The 27,750-nt window shown below is 48.1% G+C and overlaps 1 protein-coding gene across 4 annotated transcripts in view; it reads left to right on the top strand.

Annotated features, from left to right (window-relative positions):
• Cacna1d (calcium voltage-gated channel subunit alpha1 D) overlaps positions 1–27,750 on the top strand; it is a 316,079-nt gene that overhangs the window by 278,258 nt on the left and 10,071 nt on the right. For all 4 annotated transcript variants that reach the window (XM_048801133.1, XM_015494418.2, XM_015494421.2 and 1 more), the window contains 10 exons: positions 2,147–2,212; positions 4,308–4,399; positions 5,239–5,398; positions 5,970–6,097; positions 6,230–6,326; positions 6,858–6,960; positions 8,448–8,549; positions 13,404–13,534; positions 26,348–26,461; positions 27,156–27,523. In XM_048801133.1, the coding sequence (XP_048657090.1) occupies positions 2,147–2,212; positions 4,308–4,399; positions 5,239–5,398; positions 5,970–6,097; positions 6,230–6,326; positions 6,858–6,960; positions 8,448–8,549; positions 13,404–13,534; positions 26,348–26,461; positions 27,156–27,523 (1,361 nt within the window). The remainder of the gene's footprint in view (positions 1–2,146; positions 2,213–4,307; positions 4,400–5,238; positions 5,399–5,969; positions 6,098–6,229; positions 6,327–6,857; positions 6,961–8,447; positions 8,550–13,403; positions 13,535–26,347; positions 26,462–27,155; positions 27,524–27,750) is intronic.

The raw sequence follows: 27,750 nt of genomic DNA, 5'->3' as shown, positions 1-27,750 counted from the left end.
TGTGTAGGTCAGTGGTTATCCCTTGTCCTGGGGGCCCCAGACACTCTCTTCCCGCGTTGACACTGTGTGGACCTAGGTGGAATGCTGGAGAGATCCAGCCCAGCACTGCTCGGGTCACTTGCCTTAAAGGAAGCAGAACAGAAAGCAGGAAGGCCCTGTATCTCAGAGATCAGGAACATTCCCAGGATGGAAAGAGATTTGAGTCTCTGGGCTCCTCAGTATCCCCAGGATACCCAGTGGTGGTGGTAGTCAGAGAGAGGAGTGGGTCCTGCAGACTCCCTGGAGGCCAACAGCCTCACTCAAAGATGCTTTCTCCTCCTGTAGCTGCAAAGATCCTGTCTGTCAGCCAGTCTAGATACAACTAGAAATAATGCCAGCTGGCCAGGCCACTGTTAGGTCTCTGGTTATCCAGTGCCTACTGGGATTCGAGTTCAGGGCATTTAGGCCTAAGGCAGGTCTCTTTGATTACCTATGATTCCCCAGGCTGGCGCAACCCATTTCTAGTCTATTCCTGAGCATAACTGGTTTCTCCTGTATCTTCCAGTATCCTACCCCAGATATTCCAGTCTTCTGGATTGATTCAGTTGGGGAGAGGAAAATAAATATATTCCTGGTAAAAGGTGCACCCATTGTAGGGAAATTTTGGATTTATAGAAACATTATAAATTGAACCTTGCTTCTTCATTTTATTAGTCAACTATTTCATCCAAAACTCATAAATAAGTTCATGTGAACAAATGAAGCTTTCCAAAGATACATCAAAAAGCTGAAGTTTGTCTCTCACCCATCTCTGGGGTGATGAGTTTTAACAACCCAGTAAGCTGTAAACCCAATAAGCTGTTTTAACAACCCAGTAAGCTTTGACTGTAGGATCTTAACCGGTTAAGGGAAAAAGAGATGGCCCCTGGGGAAAAGGAAAGGTGCAAAAACTCAGAGAAAGTATGTCACAGGTCCTGCGGAAAAGAATGAGGTTGGAGGACTAAGAAGTGCGGCTCTTGGCACTGAGGCAGGGCAGAGGGGGACCCAGGCAGCCAGCTTCTGTCCAGGGAAGGCTTGAAACCCTCCCCAGCTGTACTTACTCCTGTGTGGACTAACTGCTATAGAATAGAATGAGCTCAGGCAATAATGTCACTCTTACTTTTTAAAGAAATTAGTAAACTTTTTTGAGATTTGGTAGATAATCACAGATTACTGATTCACACTGAGAGACTGTGCCAACAAAATGGTTAACTGGTAATCTAGAAGATAAATACAGATTGGTGTGGTGAGAAAAGCCCACAACTAACTCCATGGGACTCTATCAAGCAAGCCAGGGTAGGCTGGCAGTTGGGGTCCACAGCTGGTGCAGGTCTGAAGCTGGCCTGTTAGTCTACTAATTCCTGACTTATCGATGAACTCTCTCAGATGGGAGAGAAAGAGGATGCTTTCAGTGTTTATACTTGGAATTAAGCCCATCACATGTGGTGAGGGAGCAAAGCAACGGAAGAACATTGGTTTAAAGGACGGTGGTCTGATCAGACACACACACTTGTGTTGGGTGTTCCTGAAGAGAGCCTAGGCTTGGCGATCACCCAGCTATCTTCTTTTCTTCCCACCCTGACTGTAGTTCCTTCAGAGGTGTACATTTTATGAAAAGTATTTTGCATCCTGTAGCTACCATCAGAAATTGGTTCTTCCCCTCTGACTAATTCTATTTTTAAGACTTCACCCTAAGGAAATGCTTCAGCAGAAGCAAGGTGGAAAATCACCTTGCATAATGATGTTTCTTTACAACCTGATCTTTGCCCTGTGCAGACTGCCCACAAGAGAAAGTTCAGGCTTCAGAATGACTTGATCTTTAGTAACTTCACAGACGATTCCCATAATGGATTTAAAGCTCAAGAGACTGGTGTGCCTGTGTTGAAAATTTTTAGGGTTAGCATACGGTGTTGACAATGGAGAGTGGTAACACCAGGCGTGTAGGGGGTTGTGTACTTGGGACTGAAGTAGTTGTGCTGGGCTGGGATTAATATTTCTTCCTCATTCTGTGTTCCTTCACTATACCATGTGGAAAAGAAAAGAAGTGTGTGGCCACTGTGTAGGTCTTCTTGTCGTGCTGAACAGGCACAGGGGCCCAATACTGAGTCACACGGTTCCTCTCTTACAGGCGCTCCCATATGTTGCCCTCCTCATCGCCATGCTGTTCTTCATCTACGCAGTCATTGGCATGCAGGTGAGTGCCAGGTGCTTCCTGGGAACCCTTTTTTCAGGATAGCCCCAAACCTGTGGTATAATGTACCATGGCCAGGAAAAGTCAAGAGACAAATGCATTGGCTTCAAAAGAGATAGGTAGATGAGAAAGATGTGGTCCCTCAGGCAGGAGCTCCTGAGGATGAAGGCTGTGCCAGAGGAAATCAGACATGAAAGATTGTGGAGAGGTGAAGAAGTGACAAGTAAATCTGTGTGTTGTGGCATCCCCATCCCCACCCAGTGTCTTGGAAAAATTAGCTGGTTGAGAAAATTCATGGCTCATTTCAGTGGTGGTGGGTGATAGGAGACCACAGAAGAAGGAAGCCATAATTGTCAACGTGGAAGTCATGTTTTCTGTACTTGTGTAACTCAGAGGAGACTTGGTAATGCAGAAAGTCTGATGATATTCTGAAATGCTATTCCTTATCATAAATGGGATTCTTATTTGAAACAAAATTATTCCAGATTCTTTGGTTGGGACTGAACTGGGACCATTGTGGTACCTCAGCTTTCCAGAGAGTCATAGTACCAGACTCTTCTGTGACCATGGTCTAGGGACTGAGCTGCAGCATGCTTCCCATTCCTCCTGGGCTTGAGAAAGGGATTGGGCCTTATTAACAGCCAGGTCCTAACATCAAGTGTGCAGCTGTGGTGGAGGTAAACGGAGAGTGGTATGTGGCTCTAGATGTCTATGTGGCCTCCTTGATTCTCCCCTTATAGATGCTGTCTTTCTGATAAGGGAGGAGTGTGAGTAAGAGAAATTGAGGTGATTCTAGGGAAAGAGAAATAGTGGCATTTATTTATTTATTTCCTGGAGACACAGAAGTATTTGCAGGTCTCTAGGAATCTTACCAGGAGTTGGGAAAGGAGTGGTCCTACTCGAGCCCTTGTAATTGAGCCATGTGTGATGGATGCCATGCACCAGGAAGGGTCTTGTGTAACAGACAAAGAGGTACCTCAGAACCTGTAAACTACATCACATACCCCACCCCAGGTTCTCCTAGCAGGCTTTGGCCAGGCATCAGGCTCTTCCTAAGCCTCAGGAGAAAAGCTGTTTGCTCACTGGCCCCTGCCCTGGAGGTGCAGCTCACTCTCCTTCTGGAGGGTTGCAGGCTCCTGCCCACTGGCACCCCCTTTGTGCCCAGCCTGATATTTCATTTATCTACTTTCCATTCTTCTTTTCATTCCCCAGGACACCTGTGCTGTGTCACCTTTGCCCCTTTGCAGGTGCTGGTCCCTGTGCCTAGAGCACTCTTCAGCTTCTTTCACAGACTTTTGTGAAATAATTAGACAGACTTCTACATATTCTTCATTTATAAGCATAAATGTCACCCCCACCCCTCATGATCTTTCCTGACCCCAAGTCCCTGGATTTGGGTAGATGAGCCTGTTCCCCACTTCCCTATGGGTCTGGACCGTCCCCCACTCACCATGTGAGGTTGTCATTGCCTGGTTATCTTTGTAGTCTCTCCCCGGAACAGGGACTCCTTAAAGATGAGACTGCTTGTCTGGAGCACCATGTGCTCAGTGTTTAAGCTAGTGCCTGGCACCTGGGTGTGCCCAGAAGATCTTTGATGAATTAACAAAGTGCCAAATCCTGAGAAAGCCCCAGTTGGTCAAATCTGTCTTCATCCTAAATTCATAAGTGTTGTTTTTTTTTTTTTTTATGTGACTGTTAGTCAGCTTTCTGTCACTATAATGAAATATCTGAAACTTAGAGAAGGTTTATTTCGGCTCATAGTCTTGTAGATTCTAGAACATGATCCATTTGGCCCCATTGTTTTGAGCCTGTGGAGAGGCAGCACATCATGGTGGCAGTGAGTGTTGGAGAAAAAGCCTATAACAGCATGGCCAGGAAGTAACAGATGAGGGGCCAGGGCCGTGGAGTCCCCTCGGAGAGCACACTCCCAGGGATCTACCGGCCTCCTGCTAGGCTCCACCCCTTAAAGATTCCACCACTTCCCACCAGTGTCACCCTGGAGACCAAGCCTTCGAAACACAACCTTTAGGGGACATTAAAGACTCAAACTGTAGCAATGACAAACTCTATTTTTTTTCCTAATAACATCTCCACCTAGATGTTCGGGAAAGTTGCCATGAGAGATAATAACCAGATCAATAGGAACAACAACTTCCAGACGTTTCCCCAGGCGGTGCTGCTGCTCTTCAGGTGACAGAGTCTGTGGGTGGTGTTCCTGGGCAGGTAGTGCCAGTCTCTGTCTTTCTCTGGGCTCAGAGTGACACAGGACATGTGTCATATCAGAGCAGTGTACCTTTCCCAGTAATCACGATGGCTTTTTGCCTTTGCTTTATATTCTCGAGAGAACTAGCATTTCAACCACAGAAGGATTTTGTCGTATTATTAAAACTGCTGGGGCCATATAGGTTGTGGCTGGGAGTTGGAAGTTTACTGACACCACCAAGAAAATTGTGGAATACCTGTTTATGCATGAAAGCGTTTACCAAAACACAACAGGGATGACAGAAACGAGCAGAAACACAGGGGCCTTTTGCACAGCCAATAGGGAACATACTAAGATGTACAGTTTCAAATTTTATGGAATTGTTTTTGGCCCCAGTTAACTTTGGAAACCAACTATCTTACAGCAAGAACTTTCTAGAAATTGTAGAAGCAATTTCTCGTGTCTCCAGCAAGTCATTTGCAAACTGGGTGGTTCTTTCTTTGAAACAAAATTAATCAGGAACGATCTTTTAAAAACTACAATATGAATGTTTAAAGTAGATGTTTAAAGTAGAGAAGACACAGAAAAACAGATATTCATTTATAAAAAGAAAAATTGGTATGCTTATATCAATGATTGTTATAATCCAAGAGGCCAATATCAGGACCTCTGTGTGGGAAGGTGCATTTGAAAGTAAGTAGAAATTTCAGATTCTCAGTAATTCAAACTTTTACTTAAAGTTTGTTCTAATTAGGAATCCCCGCCTCAACAGTCTAAGCCTTAAATCTCTCCTTCACCTACTAAAGCCCTTTCTCCATCTAAAAAGGTGTGCCACCGGGGAGGCCTGGCAGGAGATCATGTTGGCCTGCCTCCCGGGGAAGCTCTGTGACCCCGAGTCCGATTACAACCCTGGAGAGGAATACACGTGTGGGAGCAACTTTGCCATTGTCTATTTCATCAGCTTTTACATGCTCTGTGCGTTTCTGGTAAGTAGTCACCACAGCTCTCCTCCATTTACAGTGCCTGTGTAGCATTTGGGGTTCAGACTAGTGACTGCCCTGTCAAACTCTGCAGGAAAATTGACGTGCCTGGGCTCCTTTGGCAGGGAAGATCTCATTTACTCAGGCTCATGCCACTGCCACCATGGTTGTGAGCAGGGATTGGGTGCTCACTAATAGGCTGGGGACAGTTACCAACCATCCCAGCTTCTTGGGGCTTCTGGTTCCTTTCTAAAATTTCAAAGCTTCTGCACATGGCTTTAAGTGACATCAGAGTATTGAGTTATCTGGTGGCAATGAAATTATGAGCTTGCAGTGAGCTTCAGAACACCAGCTAATGCATCCACCCACCCCTCCTGGGATGATTCCAAGCCATCCAGGAAAGCTAAAAGCCTTCCCTTTTAAACATCACCCCAAGGGAAAGGGTTTATAGCCCCTTTTGGGTACTTGGAGATGTGGGTTCAAATATCTCATGTCCATGTAATTAGGAGGCATGTAGCAGAGTCTAACAGTGCATCCCACTACAGCTGAAGTTCCCCCCTCTGATTTCCTTTTTCAGATCATCAATCTGTTTGTGGCTGTCATCATGGACAATTTTGACTATCTGACACGGGACTGGTCTATTCTGGGGCCTCACCATTTAGATGAATTCAAACGAATATGGTCAGAATATGACCCTGAGGCAAAGTAGGTTGGAAAAGAGTCTGTCTGGCTTGGATGGGCTATTTTGGAATGTCAACTTTTGTGGAAGGTGGAGTGGGCTGAAATCTCAGGTCAGCTTCCACTGTCCCCCGACCTCACATTGTCCTTTGCTTTCAGGGGAAGGATAAAACACCTTGACGTGGTCACTCTTCTCCGGCGTATCCAACCTCCTCTGGGGTTTGGGAAATTATGTCCACACAGAGTAGCGTGCAAGGTGAGCATCCTGTTTGTGTGTCTGACAGCTTCTCTTGTGGGGCTCATGATTTCAGTCCCTAAACACTCAGTGACACTCAGCCAGGCTCTGTGTGAGGTGCTGGGGACACAGAATCCCAAGATTCTCTGGACAACTAGAACCCATGGGATCAATATAGATGTATATATACATATACATGTGTTTGTGTGATGATACGTACCTGTGTATGTACACCAGAGTCATATAATTTGGAAGCTGAGAATCCCACAGCCTCATCAGCAAGCTGGAGACCCAGGAGAGCTAGTGGTATAGTTCTGCCCGAGTTCAGAGGCCTGAAAACAAGGGAGCTGACGGTGTAATGTTCAGTCTGAGGGCAGAAGGCTGTTGGCACACAGAATTAACCATCATAAAGGTGCTCCCAAATACCTGCTGAGTTGAACTTGAGGGCTAACAAGAGAAGGAATGAGGGATGAACAGAATAAATACCCCAAAGGGACGCGATTGTCACCCAGTATTGGCTTTCTCCTGAGGAACTTTTCTTTCCACTTACAGAGATTAGTGGCCATGAACATGCCTCTCAACAGTGATGGGACAGTCATGTTTAACGCAACCCTGTTTGCTTTGGTCCGAACGGCTCTCAAGATCAAGACTGAAGGTGAGCATTCCCTGGAAGCAGGACAGGTGGCAGAAGAGGAAGGAGTGGCCGCCTCTGATTTTGACTTTCTCAACTGGGCTTTTTCTAGGTAAAGGGAGCCCCAGGAAGGAGCAGGAAGAAGAGTGGGAGTGCCTATGAGCAGGAGGCCACCCTGCCCTCCCTCAGTCCTCCCTGTCCTTCCTATCGGTTTCACTTTGTCCCAGAGTGTTTTGAGTAAATTTATTCTGCTTACTACCATAGCAGGAAAAGTAGGCAAATACAGGGACAGAGACAGCCATCTCAAGTGGGCTCACTCCAACTGTCCCTTAATATTATGTGGTCTGCAGTGAGGAAATCTGCAATTCTGAGCTATAGCTTCTTTCTCTCTAAAAAGGAACTAAATGCACCTATTCCAGGGACAGTCCTCAAGGGGACTGAGGCACTGTCTGCGGAAGCCCCTCTGTACCCATAGCGCACAGTCAGCGCTTGGGGAATACTAGTAGGACCAGCATCTTCCTAGCTGGACCCTCAGCGCTCCCACACTGAGCTCTGTTCAGATCTGGCAAAACAGACTCTGGAGGGTGGCACAGTAGCCACATCAGGAGTGGACTGGAAGGCAGATGGCAGCCTGCTCAGCAGTGAGCGAGAGGAAGGGAGGAAGTGGAGACCTTGTGGGAGGCACTGGATGGAGGAGAGGGGAAAGGAAGCAGCAAGGAGCATGTGCCAAGTGAGGGGACAGGTGTTGTGTACAACCCCAGGGCTCTATCTTCTAGTCTAAGGTGTGCCTCCTGTGGCTGGCTTGTCTACTTAGCCACAGGCCAGCCCCTCTAAGGGTTCCAGGAGGCAGGATGGTCTTGCATGCCAGCACATTAGGTGGGAAGATGATCCATATATAGGAACATATATAGGAACAGGTCAAGATTATATGGCATCTCTGGGTATGTGCAGTAGGAACTGAAAGTTTAGGCTCAGTGACTTCCCAGCTGGGCCCTCGCCTTGGATGGAAGTGGACTGAGGGCAACCAGTGAAGAGGGAAAGGCCTCTGGGCTGGAAGCAGTGGGAGGGGAGTAGGTCTGGGCTGTGGGGGATCAGAGTCCAGAAGTCCTGAATTCCAGAGTAAAACAGGAATGTCCCCACCATGGAGGGACTTCCCCCTGGGTAGGCTCCTTTAATGTAGGAAGAACATTTGACCCTGGCTGGGGAGAGCCTGTGGGAGGGAGCCTCTGCAGAGGCAGTGTGTTCTTCCAGCCATGCTGGGACTGGGCAGAGTGGCAAGGACAGGGAGGGGAGTTGGGAAACAAACAAGGCTTGCTTCCCTTTTTTGCTTTTTTTTTTTTTTTTTGCCTTTATACATGTACTTTTTTTGCATTACAATTCTTATTATACGTATATACCACAATTTTTCATATCTCTGTATATAAAATATGTTGACACCCAATTTGCGTCTTCATACATGTACTTTGGAATAATGATGTCCATTGCATTCCTCTTTTGCTTTTTGGATTTAGGGAACTTGGAACAAGCTAATGAAGAACTTCGAGCTGTGATAAAGAAAATATGGAAGAAAACTAGCATGAAACTGCTTGACCAAGTGGTCCCTCCAGCCGGTGGTCAGTGTAATCTATTTCCTAAGTAGTTCTCAGCCAGGACTTTGGTTTAGTGATAGCATCTCCAGATAGCCCAGACCGTGTTCACAGAATGCTTTAGGTCTCAACATTAGGCCAACACTAGAGAATCCTTGGCCATCCGGTATGATTATTTGTGGGCAATACAAAGACGATTCAGTGGGAGCCTTCAGTGGGGAGGAAACCAAGACTCATGTGGCTGGAGCAGGGGTTTGCTCGTTGGTGGAAGAATTAACGTTAGAGAATAAGATTGCTGTTACAAATGAAAATCCTAAAATATATATATATTTCTTTTGTCCAAAAAGAAATAGTCAAAATAAATCCATCAGCATTTTGTTGAAAACTCATTTAAAAAAGTGGGTAGTTTTCAGGAAATGGTAATTTTGAAATGTTCTTATCAAGACTGAATTTACCATCATAATTACCAATAAAGTAGAATTTATCCCCAGCACTACAAATAATTAGAGACAGAACTAACAAGCATGCTTATTTTTCTTTTGTTATTTATCACAAATTAACTGACTAAACTTTTTTGAATTTATACATATATAAAATGTCTACCTATTTTATATATATATATATATATATATATATATACACACACATATATATGTGTACTGTTTTTCCATTTTCATTTAAGTACACGTGGACTTACAAATTGAGGTGGTTGTTTTCAGACCGTTTTGTTTTCGAGTTTTAAAGGTGCAGGATCTGCTTACCCAGTGCCACCCCGCCAGCATTTTAGCCACCCCTGGCCTGGGCACAGTCATCATCTTGGGGGGGTTTGTAACCAGAGAACCTTTATGATATCACTGCCCCAGCCGCTTTCGAGGCTGGTCTGGCTCAGGTGTGGAATCTGACTCCAGAACCTGGGCCAGGATTGTAGCCAGGGCTACTCCCTCTGAGAAGGTGACAGCCTGTGGCTCTTGGGGGGACAGAGAGCACATGTTGGCCAGTTCTGCTCCCTAACTTGCTTCTCGTGGAAGCAGTATGAACTTTCATTACTGAAGAGAGCCTCCCGCAGCTGGAATGGCCACTGGCTCAGAGATGGGGAGAATGGGCCCGAAAGAAATGATAAAAGGGAATGAAATAAAGTTCCCACCCCGAGAACCCCTGCTCACGGGGGAAACCGATGCTGCACATTTAAAACTCCTCTTTGGTTTTTGTTCTTTTCCTTTCAGCTGCATTTCCAAGTGCTCGCATGGCTTAAATGAAGTGCTTTTTTGAACTGTTGTAACAATGTGCTTGAGCTTTCTCTGCAGCCTCCATTCCTTTCAACTCTCAAGTCTTTCAGAATATTCTGAAGCAATTCTGTTTTAGGGTGGTGGCATGGAATCAGAGTTATCTCTTGCCAACTGTATTCCCCTACGATATTTCTTGAAATACTGATGCATGCTTCAGAACAAGCAGGCCACACCTGTCTATGTACATGTTCCCAAAGGGAGCCGGAGGACTCGCTCCTCTCTCCTTCTACCTCACATCTCTTGAAATGCCACTTTCATTAAGACCAGTCTTACTCCTGAATTAATGCCCATCCATCCCCCACGAGACACACTTGGAGAGTGGCACTCACTTTATTCTGAAACTTCATTTATTTCCATCAGAAAAAAGTCCAGAATTTGGTTCAGTCTTGGAAAAGCTGATCAGCTTTTAGTCCCACTAAGCTTCTCATTGAGGCTAAATATTCTTCCCCTTTCTTAGTCCATAGCTGGGCCTGGATTTCTCTATTTGGATTGGGTTTAGGCTGTCAGGTGTTATTCTGTTCCACAGTGGTAGCAAAAAGCACTGTGATGCCTGAGGAGGAAGGATTGTGATGCCTAAGAGGAAACAGAATGCTCCCAAGAGTCCATGCAGTGTTGAATCTCGTGCCTACTATAGTGCTTATCAAGGCTTAATCTCATATAAGCACTATTGCCACCAGAGATTGCAGGTACTCTCCGGCATCAGTGGAAAGTTCTGGATAGGACTTTATTATCTTTGTCATTTGTTTGCATTTCCTTTTATCTTCCAATAGACCAGTGCTTACCACCCTTTCCTGTGTTGTGACATGCTTAGAGAGTGATCATGTGTGCATTGCTCCAGGCAAAACAGATGAGTAGCTCCAGAGGGTAAGGGTGTTGCTATCCTCATGCCATACCCTGGTCAGAGAGCACCAGAGTGAGCAAGGTCAGCCTCTGCCCCTGAGTGCCTGAGACTGGCTAATGTGGAGTGTCAGGGCGCCCCTCATGACCCTGGTGACACAGCAGAGTGGGATGTTTGTCTTAGAAGTCTTTTCTGGTGGGAAGGTGATGTGAGACATCACTAGGTTATTAGGAGCTTCATAAAAAGGTGATGTCAGGAATGAGCTATGAAGTACATGTTGGGACCTTCCTTTCCCACTCTTGGAACCCAGTGGTCTCCAGCGACAGCCTGACCACTCCCTGGTCATCAGTGCTGAGCTGCCTCAGCTTGGAATCTTGGCTGAGATTCTCACCTTCCCTCTTCAGTCTCTTCTGCCATCCCATGGACTGTCTGCTTTCTCTTGAGAAGCTTTCTCTCCTCCCCAAAGACCCTCCTGCCTTTGAACCTTCCCTTGAGCTGTATCTTTGGCTCCTTGGTGGCAGAGAGCACCCTGAGCCGACCCCATCTCTCTCCAGTCCTGGGCCCAGAAAGTCTCACTGCATTCTTTCTTTCTGTTCTTTCTGTCTCTGTCTTCCTAAACAGTGACATTACTTGTGCTTAAGAACTCTTCTCTGGGTCCAGTCTCCCAATTACCTCAGCACCTCAGTGGAGATCACCAAATGGCCCTCAAATCCTGCCCTGCAGAGCCTTGAGAGGGCCTGCCTCTGCTCTGCAGGCCGAAGAGAGATAAGGTTTAGGCCTGTATTTGCAGGAAGCATCCTGGTGTGGAATGTAGATAGAGCCACTATTATTCCTGGGGACCCACAGAGAGGACTCGGAAGCCTGGAGTAAAGGACAGCTGTGGCACGGCAGCAGGAGAATCCCCCGGGGCCCCCTGCATGAACTAGCTGGGCAGCCCAAGAAAGGGATAAACTTGTACTATAGAAGAGGCAGCTCCAAAGAAGCAGGTGGCCAGACCTGGGCTGTCTAGAGGGAGGTGGCGTAGAGGAGAGGACCTAGGCTCAAGGAGAACCATTGCCCTGGATTCGGGTTCTGGCTAGACTGACCTGAGCAAGTCATTTAACCTGTCTCTAGCTGTCAGGGACTGGAGGTGAGCACATCCACTGTGCCAGAGTTGTCATAAAAAGGTCTGGAGACCCATGTGGAACTCCCCAGACAACTGGTGTGGCACCTGTAGGTGCCTGGCCACAGGGACCAGCTAGAGCTCATATTCTAAATGCATCCTCCACCAAATGGGCGGAGACTGGAAAACAGCAGGGAGTGAGCTGTGAGCCCTGAATGGCCTCTGCTTGCCTCTTGACTATGGACGGTGCCTCATGAGACAGTGTAGACAAACCCAAGACCGATAAGGCCCATGTTTTTCTCATGGGCAATGCAGAGCCCGGGGTTTATGTTGGCGGCCCCTGCACCACTCCAGGACTTCCCTCGTGAGGTTTAGGAGGAACATATCACTTCTCAAGCCAGAGCAGCCTCTGGCAAGGAGGGCTGGAGCAGCCAACCAAAAGAGATGGAAATGATCAGGGGTGGGACCTCCCCGTAGGCACTGAAGGAAGCCCATCCAGAATACATTAGTTGATGTGGGGGTCCCAGTGACCCCCACGCTGTCCTGCTCTAGGATGCACTTCAGTGGGTGCTGCTGGTGGTGTTACACAGTGCTCAGACCCGAGTTTGACTCAAGCCAGGGGGCTAATGCCTTGTGTCTGCCTCAGCAGTCCTCTCCTGTAGGAGACTTATCTCTTACAGATGAGAACACAAGCTCAGACAGGTTGAGCCCATTATCCCCATCAGTAGGTGACTCTTGCAAGGACAGCCTGGCCCAAAGCCTGAGGACCTGCAGCCATTCCCCCTCCTAGCCTTTGAGAGTCATATTCTGTGGTCTTCAGTCCCCCATTATGCGCCCCCCAACAAAAGGTGGCCTTTGGCTTTCCACCCAGGAGACCTCAGCACCCTGCAGAGATGGTGGCAGGCACTCCTGGGAGACCTGGGGGCACGTGGACATGTCCAGGGTGGTTTACCTTGAGACAGCCAGAGCCTCTATTCTGCCTCATGCATCACCTTTTAAATTGTCAGCAGGGTTCTGATTCCCCAGTGATACACGTTGAAGGTTGTTTCTGAACAAAGCAGAAATAAGCCCAGCTCCACTCTGAGGCTAGTTGGAGCTGTCACTGCAGAAAACTGGCAATTCTGAACAGAGGGTGGGGGAGCGTGTGAAAATCTAGATCTGCAGTCGCTTTCCTGAACCTTCCTCTCCTTCCAGGCTTTTCTATGTCATCTTTCTAGGTCTCTATTTTAAGGCATAGGGATTTGGGTGGTTAATTGCCATTGATGTTTATGGTAATTACACATGCAAATCCCTATGCACAGGGGTAAAAACATGGCCCCACTAAGCCTTTTTTGTTTTGTATCTTTTATTTTAAGCAAATAACCAAGATGGCATTTCACAGTGTTACTAATATGCTGCGCTATTAAACTCATAATGAATATATTACTTTCTGCAACTTTTGAGTCTCGGTTCATTAACAGACACTAGTTTTGAGCCTTACCTGCTTTGCAAAGCCTTGCTTTTTGCTAGATTGAGCGTCCCCTGTTGTAGGCTGAGAGCTCGGTGCCTTCCGCATCATCCCGCCCCACCACCCCTGCCCCAGCCAGAAGCAAGTGTTTAGGCTCTTGGTCCAAATGTGCTGATTTGGGAGAGCTATGTCTGGTCTCTCCGTTTAGATGATGAGGTAACCGTGGGGAAGTTCTATGCCACTTTCCTGATACAGGACTACTTTAGGAAATTCAAGAAACGGAAAGAACAAGGATTGGTGGGAAAGTACCCTGCGAAGAACACCACAATTGCCCTACAGGTGAATTGTCCTCTTGTTTTGTTCTCTCTTTTCACTAACAATGTTACGAGCTTATTTGAAACACTAGAGAGCTGACCATTCATGGTTGAGCAGTACCACAAGGATTTTGTTTAAACTGGGATACTGCACACTCCCCCAAATGTGGACTGGCCATTTCTGGGCCACAAGGTAAGTACTTCCTCCCCTTGCCTTCTCCACTGTGCCTTGCACCTGCCACCGCTGGCCCATGTGCAGGGCCCCCAGGATGGCCATGGCAGGAGAGGAGTGAGTACTGCCCTCATACCCGGCCCCCTCCAGTCTTCTCCAAAGGCAGTGTCCTCCAGGCAGGCACACCTTCCCGATAGCCCTGCGCTCAGCTCAGGGTCCGGCTGCCTAGTGAACAGCTTTCCATCTGAACGCAAGTGCTTTGTTTTGTTTCTGTTTGTTTCTTACCCCACTGCTTGTTGGTTTTTGGTCCATTTCAGTAACATCCATCACTTCCTAGTGTGTACTGTGCGTGTGTGTGCGCGCTCGCGTGAGTGCATGCGTATGGTGTGTCTGTCTCTGTGTGTTGTCTTCTGATGGCCGTGAGGCTTGCTGTGCAAATGCTGCTCTTGCATCCAGGCCAGCCTTGGGCCCCTCTCCCCTCCTCCAGCCCAGGCCCCACCCTAGGTCCTGCCTTAGGACCCTAGACATGTGAATGGTATAAGGAACCTCGGCATCCATGCATCTAAGGGTTATAGAATCCTTGGGAATCCCAGAGCTCTGGGTGGGAAGCCGGTGTGCAGATGGGAAAGGAGCTAAAATGGAGACTTGCAGGAAAGGGGCTGAGAAGAGTGGTCTGTGGCCAGTGATGGGGAAAGCAGGGCAAAGAGGGATGGGAAACTGCAAAGGTCAGCAAGCGGTCAGCAACCAAGCCCCGTCATCTCTGCTACCTGGAGTGCTTTAAGTACATTGTGAGTAAGATGAATTTCTCCTCTTTTTTTTTTAGTTTATGCCAAAATTACTTTTATGGCCCTATTGTCACATGTCTCAAATGTGACCTCACAGGTGTTGATAAGGTTCACCCAGCCTTGTTCTGTGTTCTAAGTGATGGTAATTATGGAAGTGAAGGCTTGTCTGTGATATTGTGAGAAAAACTGTGAATGAGAATGGTGGTGAATGAGGAACATGGGGAGCATGTGTATGTGGTAGGCTAGCGATGACCTTGTATGACAGTGACGGCTGATTCCTGAAATCTGTTTGGCTCAGCCGGCCATACGGTGGGCATACTGGTGGGGCAGGTGGATGCTGAATCCTACTGAAGACAATCTCTGATCTTCTTGCTCTGATCATGTATCCTTTTGGTAGCTCAGCAAGCACAGGTTCAGTCACATGGCTTCTTGCTGTCTCAGGTCAGAGGATCTGGGAGTTAAGCCATTTTACCTGTGTCCTGCTGATCTGGTTGGCCCTTCTCCTGGATTGCAATTCACAGCTAGCCTTTAGGCAAAGCGAACTGAAAAGATGGTGTTTTCGAATTGAAACAGGTCTCTGGTTCATACATTTTGGGGGGCAGAATGGCTATGTCAGCCTCCCGCAGAAGGAGAGATTAATATGCTTTTGGAAGACTCTTCCCTTGGTAGCCCTTACCCAGAAGAGGAGGCTGGCCAGATTTCTGAGAACAGTGGGTACCTTCTGCTTAGAGGGAATTGCCGGCTATTCTTGAAACTTAGATGGTGGGGTCAGAACTTGACTTTCTAGAGGAGAAGTACATCTTTCATCGATGGCATGTGTCAGAATTTACGGTAATCAGCTTAGCTCTGTCATGGAACTTCAATTTTCTGTGAAGGGCGTGGAGGACAAACACTTGGGTGCAAGGTTATTAATATTCCGAACCCCCAAGACTTCCCAGTTAGAGAGTTTCAGCACTTGCTCCGGGGCTAGATGTAGTGTTTGCTGTTCTAAAACATGCATCAACAGCACATGGCTGAGTAATCACATTTCACCTACGGGGTTTACTGAGTCTTGAGCTAAAGGTCCAGATGGTGCTGACACGGCACCATCTTAACCCAGGATTCTGGGTTAAAGATTCTATGGCATGGTGTTCACATAATGTCCAGGGTTTTTAATCTCCTAAATGTTTTTCATTTTCTAGGAAGTTTCATTTCTTGAGTGAAATTCAAATTAGAACTTGAAATTGTTCAGTATTGCAAGCTAGACGCTACCAACACATTTTCACACGGCTCCTTTGGGATTGGAGGCTAAGTCTATAATTTATGTTGAGTACACAGCGTAGACAATTAAGTTGTGTTCATAATCTGAACAGATAAATTCTTAAATGCATTTGACTCTGAAGCAAACATTAAAATAGATTTTTTTGTCCCCTTGAAGGATAATTCTAATTACATTTTTGGCTTCCTCTGCTGTAGAAAGGGCTCTAAATGTGAATTGTTACTCCAAGGTTAATTAGCATGAGGGGGCTTTCCTTCCTCATGATGAGCTACTCCTTGACAATGTAGCAGTGGGGGAGAGGGGGTCAGCATGGGAGGAGTGTGCTGACTGCTCTGCTAGGACGAGGACACCCGTCTCTGGGGAAGTCCCTGAGGGTGGGCATGCCTGTGGGGAGGGGGCCACCTGCTGCTCCGATGTTGGGGCACCATGGCTCACGGACTGAATGCTGGTGGGAGTGTGGCATCCGTGTGAGCAGCGTGCATGCTGGTGCTGTGGAGAGTGCGGTCACTGAGCTTTGAGAACTGGGCACCCCCCGGGCACACAGAAGCGCGTGATCTTGAACCCCGTGGGCTCCGTCTGATCTCCCTCTGTTCAGACCAACTGCAGACTTGCCTTCCCCGCTCGAGGGCTCGGCTCGAGGTGCTCCCACCTCCAGGCGCTCCCACCTCCGGGGAGGGGCTCGGCATCCCGTGTCCTCTGGCCTCTGTGATCTGAATGAGTGTGCGGTTTCCATCCATTCATCCCCCCCCCATCTCCATCATGAAAATCAGCCTTCTCTCCAGCCCCTCTCCCGAGGGAGCCCGAGAGAAGCTGCACCAGGCCTTTTAATTTTCTCACTCATCTTCCCACGCCACATTCCCTTTAGTTTGACTCTGGCATTCGCTCTTCATTCATCGTTGCTACATCCAAGGGGCTCGCGAGTTCCCACGAGGAGCCAAGAAATAAAGGAACCCAGCCCTGCAGCCAGGGAAACTCTCAGTCCCCTTCCCGCCAGCAGCAGTGTGCCTGGACTGTCCCCTGGGGACCTTCTGGATGAGGACCTGTGCAACTTAACAGGCACCGATGAGTCCAGGGTCCCTTCAATAAGAAAAAGAAAAGAACCCAAAGTGGGGACAGTTTTGTTCATTTCTCTTTCTTCCCAACACTTGAACACCTCCTTTACTCTGGTGGGATCTGCAGAGACTGTGTCCCACCCTCATCCCAAGTGGTAGCCTGCCCATCTATCTGAGTGACAGGAAAACTCTGGAGGGAGAGTCTTTTTACCTGTTTGGAAGTTGGGTTTCAAGACGAGACTGCTTGTTTCTAGCCATGCAGAATTAGGTAGTTAGGTTGGAGAGCTTTGACAGCCTGTGGCCGGGCCACTAGATGGGGCCGCAGGTGGTCAGGGGAGATGTGGGTGGTGTGTCAGCAGCAAATAGTCCTTGGTCCCCTGCTGTGCCTTGATGCGGCATTGGGGAGCCTTGGTGCATAGACAGGGGTTCCCCCCCAGAGATTCAGTCTGTGGAGGACGCTGTGGCCACACACCCCTCTAGTCTGAAAAGTAGTGAGATTCTTTTTTAAGAGCATGATTCTACCTAAAGCCATAAGTGGGCTCTTTTTTCATTTTTTTCCTTTTTTTAATATAAGAGGAGAAGAGATGCTAACAGATGAGATTTCACTGGCTGATTCGTTTGTTTCAGATGCTTGAACGGATGCTTTAGCGTTTTCTGCCTGAGCTACGGCACCAAGCTGGTTAGTCGGAAGGCGTGGTGGCTAAGGCCTTGAAAGGGCAGACTCTCACGTGGGCTAATTTCTACTGACACAGCATTTCGGGAGAAATGCAGGCGAGCGCAACCCCAAGGCCCCGGGGAGACCCCTTCCAAGCAAGGCACTCCTCCAAAAGGCAGAAGCGGGGCCCTGGCTCATCTGCGGGGCCATGGCTGCCTGTCGCGACGCTGCTCACAGTGGCTCCTTTTCATGGAAGGGAACGTACAAGTTTTAACAGTTGCCCTTCCAAGCAGAGACTCAGAGAAAGGGAAAGAGAGAGAAAGAGAGAGCAAAGGACAGGGGCAGCCGCCCCACAGAGAAATGAAATGAACACAACTTCCTGATGCTGGCCAGTAAAAAAAAAAAAAAAAAAAAAAAAAATTATAATAAAACGATTAAGCAGACCTGCCTAAGGTGGGCAGCTGACTCTGTTCCAAAGTCCTACATCCCTAGTTTGCCCGAACTCCCAAAGACTGGCAGGCCCCTTGGCGCTGAGCTGACAGAGTTCCTTTTGTATTGCCAGTACGTCATGACCTCCTGACCGCCCAACCCTGCTCGCTGCGGTGACCCAACCCAGAATGCAGTGAGAAGTGGACAGGCCAGGAAGCTCAGAGACACCCATTGAAACTAACACATACACCCGCATGCCCAAACCAATCCAGGCAACACCTCAGGGTCCATCTAACGTGTCCGCGGGAAATGCCACCACACCCAACCTCATCTAACATTGTCCGTCTTTAATTCGCGCTCAGAGCCAGTCTGGGGATGCCTCTTTGGAAGCAGTGTGGTCTAGTTTCAAGGACACCGGGAGTCAGGGAACCTGGGTTCTAGACCCAGCTCCAGCGTTCACTTGCTGCGTGACCTTGGGCAAGACACTTAACCTCTCTGTGCCTCAGTTTCCCCATCTGTAAAATGGGGGTAATAATGTCGACCTACCTCACAGGGCTGTTGTGAGGAATAGCTAAGTGATTGTAAAGCACTTTGAACGTATAATTGCTTATTATTAAGACTTCAACAATAATAATATCGTATGCCTGTTTACTACCAGAACTTTAAGAAATCCTTGTTTTCCTTTCATCTCTTTTCTGTACTCTAGTTATCCACCGAGAAAGAGAATTCTCCCCTTTTTCAGATATCTAGGAAATGCACAAAGACGTAAACGAAGGTGACTCCACAGGTTGCATTTTTTTGTATGGTAAGAATAGGAGATTTTTTTTTGCCCAAGAGGCATCTGGTTCAAGTTCTCAGCGATTTCCAAGAACAGGTCGAGGAGTCTGCACCTCTTATGCTGATGCCCAGATTGGCCAAGCAGAGTTTTAAAATTAATATTCAAAAGTGACCTTAGTGCAAAGGTCATGGGGAAGATTCTAAAAATATTGAAGTGTCTGAACTGTGTAGAGAAAAGAAGGGCTTTATGATCCCCTTCCACTCGCCCTGGTGTGTGCAGACTGGAGTGTGTGCGTGTGCGTGTGTGTGTGTGTGTGTGTGTGTATGAGGGGGTGGAGCCTGAGAGGTGGAGCGGTGGGGAGGGGAGAGTGCAGTCTATGGGCAGCCCTGTTCCTGACTGAAGTGGACCATTCTCCGTGCGCCCTGGCAATGCAGGAGCCCTCACGGCCAGGCAGAGTCTGAGAATAGAGGCCCAGGGCGGGGGAGTGTGCTTCCTTATGGCCTGGCCTGGCCCAGGCAAGATTGGCAAGGTCCCTGTCAGTCTCCTGGCCATCTCCAGGGAAGCCTTTGTGCCTGTGACAGTGTCCCTTGACCATAGTGGGTCACCATACTAAGTGGTTCGTCCTTCCTGGACATCAGTGGACCTCCCGGCCTCACTATAAAGATGGGCCCAGCTTCAACTCCGCTCCCACCGTGCAGGCTGGACCAAGTCTAGGAGTCACTGGGTTTGATGGACTCTTACAGAGCAGTTCTGCTGCTTGACAGGGCCCCGTGGGCGGGGACGTGGAGGAAGGGTTCAAAGCCAGGCAGCGCTACCAGTACAGCTGACCACTTGGAAGACGCATGCCTGCATCTGGTCTCGACACTGTACCCACAGCTGTCGCTCCTAGCACTGCGGTTTCCCACACCCTGCCAGCAACATGGCCTCCCTCTCTCCCATGCTCCTTTGCAGTCTGTTAGCCAAAGGGCTGATGCCTAGCCTAGCAGAGGGCCTCTGGGATCCTGCCCTAGCCTGAAGTCCTGCTTCTGTTCTGCTTGGGGTGTGTTAAGGTATAAGAATCTACTGAGAATTAACGCATCACCCCTGAAAGGCCTACCCACCTCAGACAGGTGACCCCTCTGCTTGTCTCTGACCCACGCTGATGTTGAGCACGGCACGTGCTCACTGCCATCTGCATCACCCTGTCTCCAGGGTCAGTGTGAGCAATGATGTCTAGATCATGTCTGGAAGAAAGGCCCAGAGCAGTTCTGATGGTTGTGGTTATGCAGGCCTCTCTCCCCACGCCTTGCAAATAAGTAAAAAGCTGGAGAACAGCAACTTTCTAGGCAGGACATAGACAAGGTTGGAAGGAACCAAGGGAATCTTGCCTCACTTGGGCTTGGCTGTGCTGCTGAGCTGTGGCATTGGGTGATAGTAGCCAAGGCCACTTTAGGAAAGACGACCAGCAACTGTGAGGGCTGCCTCCAACTTCCACTCACAGGGGGAGTCGGGCTTCCTGAAACTTGGTTCACAGGCAGCAGAGAGACCTCTGTCATTTCTCAAAAAAACCTCTCCCACAGAGTACAGCCGTCCGATATAGAGGAAGTTGTCAGAGACTACTTGAGTTTATTATTCAGAGTCTTCACAGACACACAGAGCAAACTTGGTATCCAGCACCAGAATCCATAGTGCTAAACTCTTAAGCTCCTGGATAAAAGAGGTCTCACACACCAGAAGCCATCACAGGAAAGCAGAGGTAAGATTGAGTAACAGGCCCTTCTCAAACAGTACCAATACTGTGGTTTGACCCAACTAAAAATTAAACCACAGGACTATGGTACTGCGTTTCATATGTTTTCTGGAAGGGGGACTGATCCATCTGAGATTAGGAAATGCTCAAAAATCTTTGGGAAAAACAAAAAAAGTTAAGGCAAGTTATGGAGTGATAAAAATCTCAGTTACTGTCATGTTATAACATGCACCCAGTAGTGCTCAGTAGCCCAGGTGTATCAGGGTTCAATTATGGATAGGAAGGAGCCTGTTAAACTTAGAGTCCCAAGGTGGGTTGGTACCTGGGTGAATTTGTTCTCCTCGGCACATCTTAGACCTCAGTAGATAGAGGTGTCTCTTTGGGATAGTGGGAGGGCCTGTGTTTCTAAGGTACAGTAAAAACAACCCAAAAGAAGTGGCAAGGTCTAGCTCTGAGAAGCCACTGGAAGGGCAGAGGGGAGGAAGGTCAGCAGAATCACAGAAACCTAGATGAGGCAGAAGGTCTGACCCCTGAGGCAAAGGTAGCATTGTCTGTCAGAGGATGGATTGGGTGGCAGTTCTCAAACTTTTTGATCTCAGGACCCTTTTCTCATTCTGAAAAATTGAGGATCTCCATGTAGCAAAATTAACTGTCTTAGAAATGAAAACTGAGAAACTTTAAAAATACAAGAATATGCAAGCACAGAGGTACTGGGAGATGCCAGCACCACATCCTGCAGCCTTTAGAAACATCACCACCCTCTCATGAGACAATATGAGTGCGTAAGGAAAGTCACAGTGACCTCACGGACCCCTGGAGTATCTGGGGATACCCAAGGCCCTTGGACCACACCTTGAGAACCATGGCTCAGAGGAAATGATCCAAAACCCCCCTTAAAGGCAGAGAGTTCCAGAGCCTTCTATGTCACCCATGTTCACAAAACTCCTACATACCACAACCCTCTCCTCTTTAGCCCACTCACCAAGACCTGGGGTCACTTGTGCCAGTGTATCCAGCTAAGCTCAGGCCTGTGGCATGGCCAAGTCTCACTATCTGTGCTGATCTGGAGCAACAATGGTCTGAAATAGTGCGTGATAGAAAGTGTGTTTCAAGATCTCGGCTCCTCTAAGCAGCAGAACTGAGACCCTGGGTATGTGCCAGACAGGCCCAGCTGCAGAGATGACCTGTGATCACCTGTCATCCCCGTACTGACACAGGGATGCGAGAGCTCTGCTAAATTAGTCAAAAGAGGATTGCTCTGTGTGTGCAACTGAGACTCGATTCCCAGGCTTTCCCAGTAGATGCAAAGACTGTCTTGCTGGGGGTCCATGTGAGAGTTTGGGAGAGGTAGGGCCAGTGTAGGATCATGGGAAGAAACAGCCTAGGGACCAAGAGTCTTCGCTGAGACCTAACACTAGTTTGGGTGTATAATTTAGCAAAATGGGCATCCTCTTGGCTTGCCCTTTTCCTCAGAATCTGATGGAATACCAGTACGTGGCTCTCCATGATGGGAGTACATGCTGTGGGAAGGAAGTTATGATTTTGCAGCTTCTGCTGAGCCTCCATTTTACATAGTGCTCTTTGTTTTTCAGGAAACTAACAGTCTTTCTGATGGTGGTGTTAAAACTATAACCAAGAATCAAGGTAGAAGGGGCTGGGGATGGAGCTCAGCTGTAGAGGGCTTTCCTAGCACGTGTGAGGCCCTGGGTTTGGTTCCCAGTACTGGAAAGAAGAAGAAAAAAATCAAGGTGGCGCTGAAACAGATAGGTATCTTAGATTCTTTACAGGGAAAGTCGTAAATTACTTTAGGTAATCCGTTTAAAGTTTCCTTTGGCTTTCAGAGTGACGATGTCTAACCTGGTTTATACGGCCTGACACTGCCCCTGTGGGGACTCACGGGGGGACTGTTATCACTGACTTCTCAATGAGAGTACCAATCGCTGTGGATGACTAACAGACTGTCATGCCCATGAGTCTAACCTTTTATGTCTGACTAGTCACAATGGACACAAAGGCCACACCGTGACATTTTCCCTGGAGAAAAGCAACGACAAAAATAAGGGGTGTGCCCGAGCGTGCGGAGGAGGAGGCAGAGGACAGCCTGTAGATGAGCAGGTTTATTCCATAAGAATTGAATCTCCAGCTCTTTTTTTTTCTAATGGAGCTAGTCTAAAATCGTCCCTTCCAATCCAGTGTGGGCCAGTCTTGCAAAAGAGTTAACCAGAACTTGTCATTAGGGAGATGACAGTGTGCAGGGCCAGCCTTGGCTGAGTGAAGCCTGCCCGTGGTGGGATCAGTCTGGGGACTGCACAGCCGGCACCCACATCCTGAAGATGGACAGCCAGGCCCCGTCCCGACTGGAGACTTTCCTGTCTTTTCTGCATTGCTACAGCGTAGGTGCAGGGCCATGGCTGGGCGTCGGTATGGGTGTGTGCATGCTGTGGTGCTGTGCAGGCTGGCAGAGGGCTGGTGTGTCTGCGGGAGCTAGTTTAGGGGGAGAGGGTAGAGAAAGCCTTTCACATGCACCCAGATAGGAGAAACTTAGCTCTAAAAGTAAGCAAGAGAGAGGAAGAGAATGAATGTGTGTACTTGATGTCAAAATGTCATAATTTTATGCTGTTGCTTTAGAAATGTTTAGAAAGAGATTTTATAGATTTATTTTTTGGTGACTTAATCATTGAGTAGAGTAAATATCTATAAAATTCCAATTAAATGGTGTCTAAATTTTAAAGCAGCAGACTACAGGCAAGGCGCCAACATTTCTTTTTTAAAAAAAGTATTTATGATAACATCTAGCATTTTAAAATCAACCAGAAACTAGGCTTGATTCTGTTTAATATTTTATAAGATTGGACATCTTAAAACAAGTCAATAATGTTTATATTTTATAGCAATTCTGTGTTTATTCAAAACCATAATTCTGTGATGTGAATGGAATGACTTTCTATGGCTTTATGTTGGTTTAAGTGCTAATGACCACATTTCAAATTAAAGCAGTATTTTGCAGAGATAGACACAGACATGAAATATGACAGGATAGATAATTTTATTGATTGTAAAGTGTTTATTTCAAGAAAAAAAATGTTCTTTTTAGGGTTATGAAAGAAAAACTTTTTCAAGGGTTTAAGATAGTTGTCTGTACTTTTTAAAACTGGAATTTGTGCCTATGGAATTTTTGGAGCAGCCGAAGCTACCTTTTAGCTTGATATGTGTGCTAGAAAATTTTCATTATCATGTTTTGTGATATGTAATAAATTCAGGGTGCTGTGCTTAAGCTTCATTTCAATTCTAGTTTGGGGGACTTCTGTCCCCCCTCCCCCACCCCCCACCGCCCCAGATCCCACGTGAAAGAGCAAAGTCAGTCCTGACTCTGACCAGGTGTGTTTTGTCCTATGTGGAACAAGCAAACTAGAATAGTGATTTCTAAACTGCTGCTTTCATGTTTGGGAAGAATGACGCTTTCCTCTTTTAATGTCTTTTTAATAAATATGTTGTCATTATTTGTCTTTGGGAGGTGGCACCTTAGGTCACCTCTCTACCTTCATGATTTATGTTGCGAACAAATTCTGTGTCCTTTGTCTGTTTGCTGCACTATCTTGTCAACTAAATCCTAATCTTGTGTATCACCTAAGACGTGCTGGAGACGGTTTTTGCTTTTATTATGCAATTATGTTATATGTGTATTTCAGTGAAATGTCAACCCGTCAACAGAGGATGATGTTAAAAATTATCTGAATAAATAGTTTTCTATTTCTTTTAATCAGACCTAGTCCACTCAGTTGAATGACAAGTAGGACTGTCTGTTTTTCATACTCGGAGCTTCCCCGGCTGTAACATGGGCTGACAGGCACTTACTGGGGGTGCCGGCTTAGTCATTGTAACCCTGTTTGTTTTGTGGAGACAGGAGCAGGTGGCTCCAGCCCTGGCTCCTTGTTTGTGCATCAGCTGTATAACAGACCTTTTTCTCTCCAGTTGATCCAAAATCAGACAGAGACCCTTGCTTAGCCATGATAATTGTACCCTAGAGAACTCTGGGTACAAGTGAGTGGCTTGCAGGCTGCTCGGGGCTGCTGGACGCCTCCTGTCTTCCATGCCTGCAGCTGTGCTGAATACGAGCTTCTGCCAACACAACGTTAGCGTTGCCCTTGCCATGTTGCCCTAGCGAGGCAGGCAGGCCTGCCTGAGAACTCAGATGAGCTGGCCTTGGGGATCCTGGGAGACGGAAAGCATGAGTGTGCGGGTGTGCATGTGTGCTCTTGTGCTTGTGACCAGAGGGATGGGAGAGCAAGAAGCAGCTTCGCCGACCACACCAAGAACTGTTCTGGGTTTGACCCAGCACACTTTTGTCTTCCCCCTGCACGACCACAGCACTCACAGCCAGGAACCTTAAAGCTTTCACTCTGGCACCTCCTTTATCCCCACAATTCATAAAAAGGGAAGGACCTTCTGCCCTCCATCTGAGGAGAGTTCAGACCCAACCCAGCCTGGTGTGCCCTTTTTAACAGAATCATCTCACAGGCTGGGTGAGCTTATGGGCAAGGTTGTTTATAAAGAAGGGCTTCTTGGGACTTTCCTGTGCAACTTTACATTCTAAATGGACGTCACCACCACTGGCAAAAGACCAGTTTTGAGCATTTCTACCCCAGGGGGGCCCAGTCCTGCCAGGCCTAGCATGACTGCTTCCCTCCCCAGCACCACTGCCAGGTGTCCCCCCTGCCACCACTTGTATGTATCGGATGTGGTCATAGTTTTCTATGACCTTGCCACCTACCCCTCACTTGGTATTGAGGAGGAAGGACAGGAAAGCAGCCCCTCCCCTGGGGCCCCAGCACTCGGCCAACTCTCCTTTGCGAACCACTTTGAGCTTGGAGTCCAAGCAGCAGGAGGCCTGTCCAAGACATCTTGGCACTCTGCTAGCTTTCAGTGGTTGCTGGGGTGCAAGCAACTGCCATGGGGAGGTGCTGCCTGGATACAGCACCCAGGACCCTGGGGACGGAGGGGAAATGCCTCTTTCAGAGGCAAGTCCTTTGGTGGGAAAGGACGGAGAAGCTGCATGCTGTTTTTCCTCCAAACTGATGGTCAAAACTGCCTCAGAGCCAGAGACTGCCCCTTCCTCATTCATATAGTCCATCGTATTTCAGAACGTTTTTCCGTGAACAATGGATGGGCTTCTCCCAGGCTCTGTCCTAGTAGACTGGAGACTGGAGGAGGAAGACCAGCTGCAGAGACCTCAGGGGAAATGCAGAACTTCTGTGGGCACCCAGGATGGTTCGGGGTGGGGTCTCCCAGTGGTCTCGCATTGCCCACAGATGCTGGTGTCCCGGTCTTCAGAAACACCCCTCTGTTGACCAGTTCTCAGCTTGCTCTCCGGCTACAGGCCAGGGCACCATGGATGGCCACAGCGGCCCACTGCACAGCGGCCCAGGTCTGTGTGCTTGACTGTCTGCTCCGTCACAGTCGAGTGTGCTAGTGATTGCAGTATGTGTGTCACTCACTGTTCCATGGCTTTTCTGCAAAGCCACTTGCCCTGGTAGCTGCTTCGTCTGCTTGCCCCTCTGGTGCCTGCACCTAGGCCACCTCATCCTGGATACAGCCAGAGGGTTCTTGTCGCCCTCCATGTAGAACAGCTAAGCTTCATTCCCTTCCCTGTTCAGGGCTTGGGAGATGGTGCTCTGCAGGTCTCTTCCAGAGACTGACTAATGGGAGTGTGCTCTCGGCTTGGCAGACCCTAGTTATTACAGCCAGCCAATGCTTCCCTGCAGGTGGGGGGATTGCAGACTTCAGCATCCCAGCCATCATGACCTCCTGACCATACCCAGCAACCCTTAGAGTGCCTTCAGTTACAGTCCATCTGTCCATTTCTCGGACTGGCCTTTGGAGAAGGCTTCCCTCCAACTACTGAATCAGGCAGAAGCAAAACCCCAGGCTGGACCCAAGACCCCATGTTGTCTAACCTGTTCTGCCATTTTTATTGATCTAGGCGGGATTAAGGACACTGCATGACATTGGGCCAGAAATCCGGCGTGCTATATCCTGTGATTTACAAGATGACGAGCCGGAGGAAATTAAACGAGAAGAAGAAGATGTATTCAAAGTAATTATAACACATCTAGCTCCATACTGGCCACTTGGAAATAGTGGGGCAGGATTCCGGTCGGGACAGTTATGATCCACAGAAGAGTCTGGAGAATGCAAACCAGTTGTAGGGTCTAGAGGGGCTGGAGATTATACCCTCCCCATCCCCAAGGCCCTCTCCATTCACCAGCACCTCTTCTAGGCCAGGCCAGCTCTTTCTCTTGAGTTTGCCCCTGCCCCCAACTGTCAGCTTTCAAGGAGCTTGGCCATGGCCACTGGCCAGTGTGGAGGAACATTCTGGGTTCTTCAGCAGCTACACACTCACTACCCTACCTCCCTGGGCCAGCTCTTTGATCTGCCTTTGGCCCTCAGTCCCCCGGGCCAGAGGGTATGCCCACTACCCCCACCTTGGGCCTGCCCACCAGCCCAGCTGGGCATAAGTCCCCTTAACTTGGAGTGACCGGAAGAGCACAGTTGAGTGACAGCCAAGAGACTGCTCCCCAGCTCAGGAATTGGTAACCTTCCTCATTTCAGGGGGACCAACTGCCACGTGAATACATTCACCCTGACCACTGAGACACTCAGATTGTTTTACAGGGACCCTATGGAGCTTGCCTAGAATTTATTTTTCATGTAGAAAAAATTACCTGACATAGCTAGCCTGCATCAAATACTTGTTAAATTACCTGGTGTTGTCTCCCATTATTTTGCAGAGAAATGGTGCCCTGCTTGGAAACCATGTCAATCATGTTAATAGTGATAGGAGAGATTCCCTTCAGCAGACCAATACCACCCACCGTCCCCTGCATGTCCAAAGGCCTTCAATTCCACCTGCAAGTGACACTGAGAAACCGCTGTTTCCTCCAGCAGGAAATTCGGTGTGTCATAACCATCATAACCATAATTCCATAGGAAAGCAAGTTCCCACCTCAACAAATGCCAATCTCAATAATGCCAATATGTCCAAAGCTGCCCATGGAAAGCGGCCCAGCCTTGGGAACCTTGAGCATGTATCTGAAAATGGGCATCATTCCTCCCACAAGCATGACCGGGAGCCTCAAAGAAGGTCCAGTATTAAAAGGTAACCTTTAAAATGCATTTGCACTGGTAAAAATGTCTGCCTGTATCGAGTCCATCCCATGGAGCAAGGCGAGTCTTCTGTGCTCTGGCACATGGAGGAGACTCCCTGTAGACACTTGCATTAAAACCTGGGAGTGCTGCCAAGCTCGTGGCTATTCCACCCACCATATATGTGGGACCCAACAGACCAGGGGCCACCTTGTGTCCTGCATCCTGCTGTATGGGGTG

This window comes from Marmota marmota, unplaced genomic scaffold (genome assembly GCF_001458135.2).
Source record: "Marmota marmota marmota unplaced genomic scaffold, marMar, whole genome shotgun sequence".
In the NCBI taxonomy this organism is placed as follows: Eukaryota; Metazoa; Chordata; class Mammalia; order Rodentia; family Sciuridae; genus Marmota; species Marmota marmota.
Note: the sequence above shows the minus strand (reverse complement) of the source record. Positions and strands in the feature narration are given on the sequence as shown.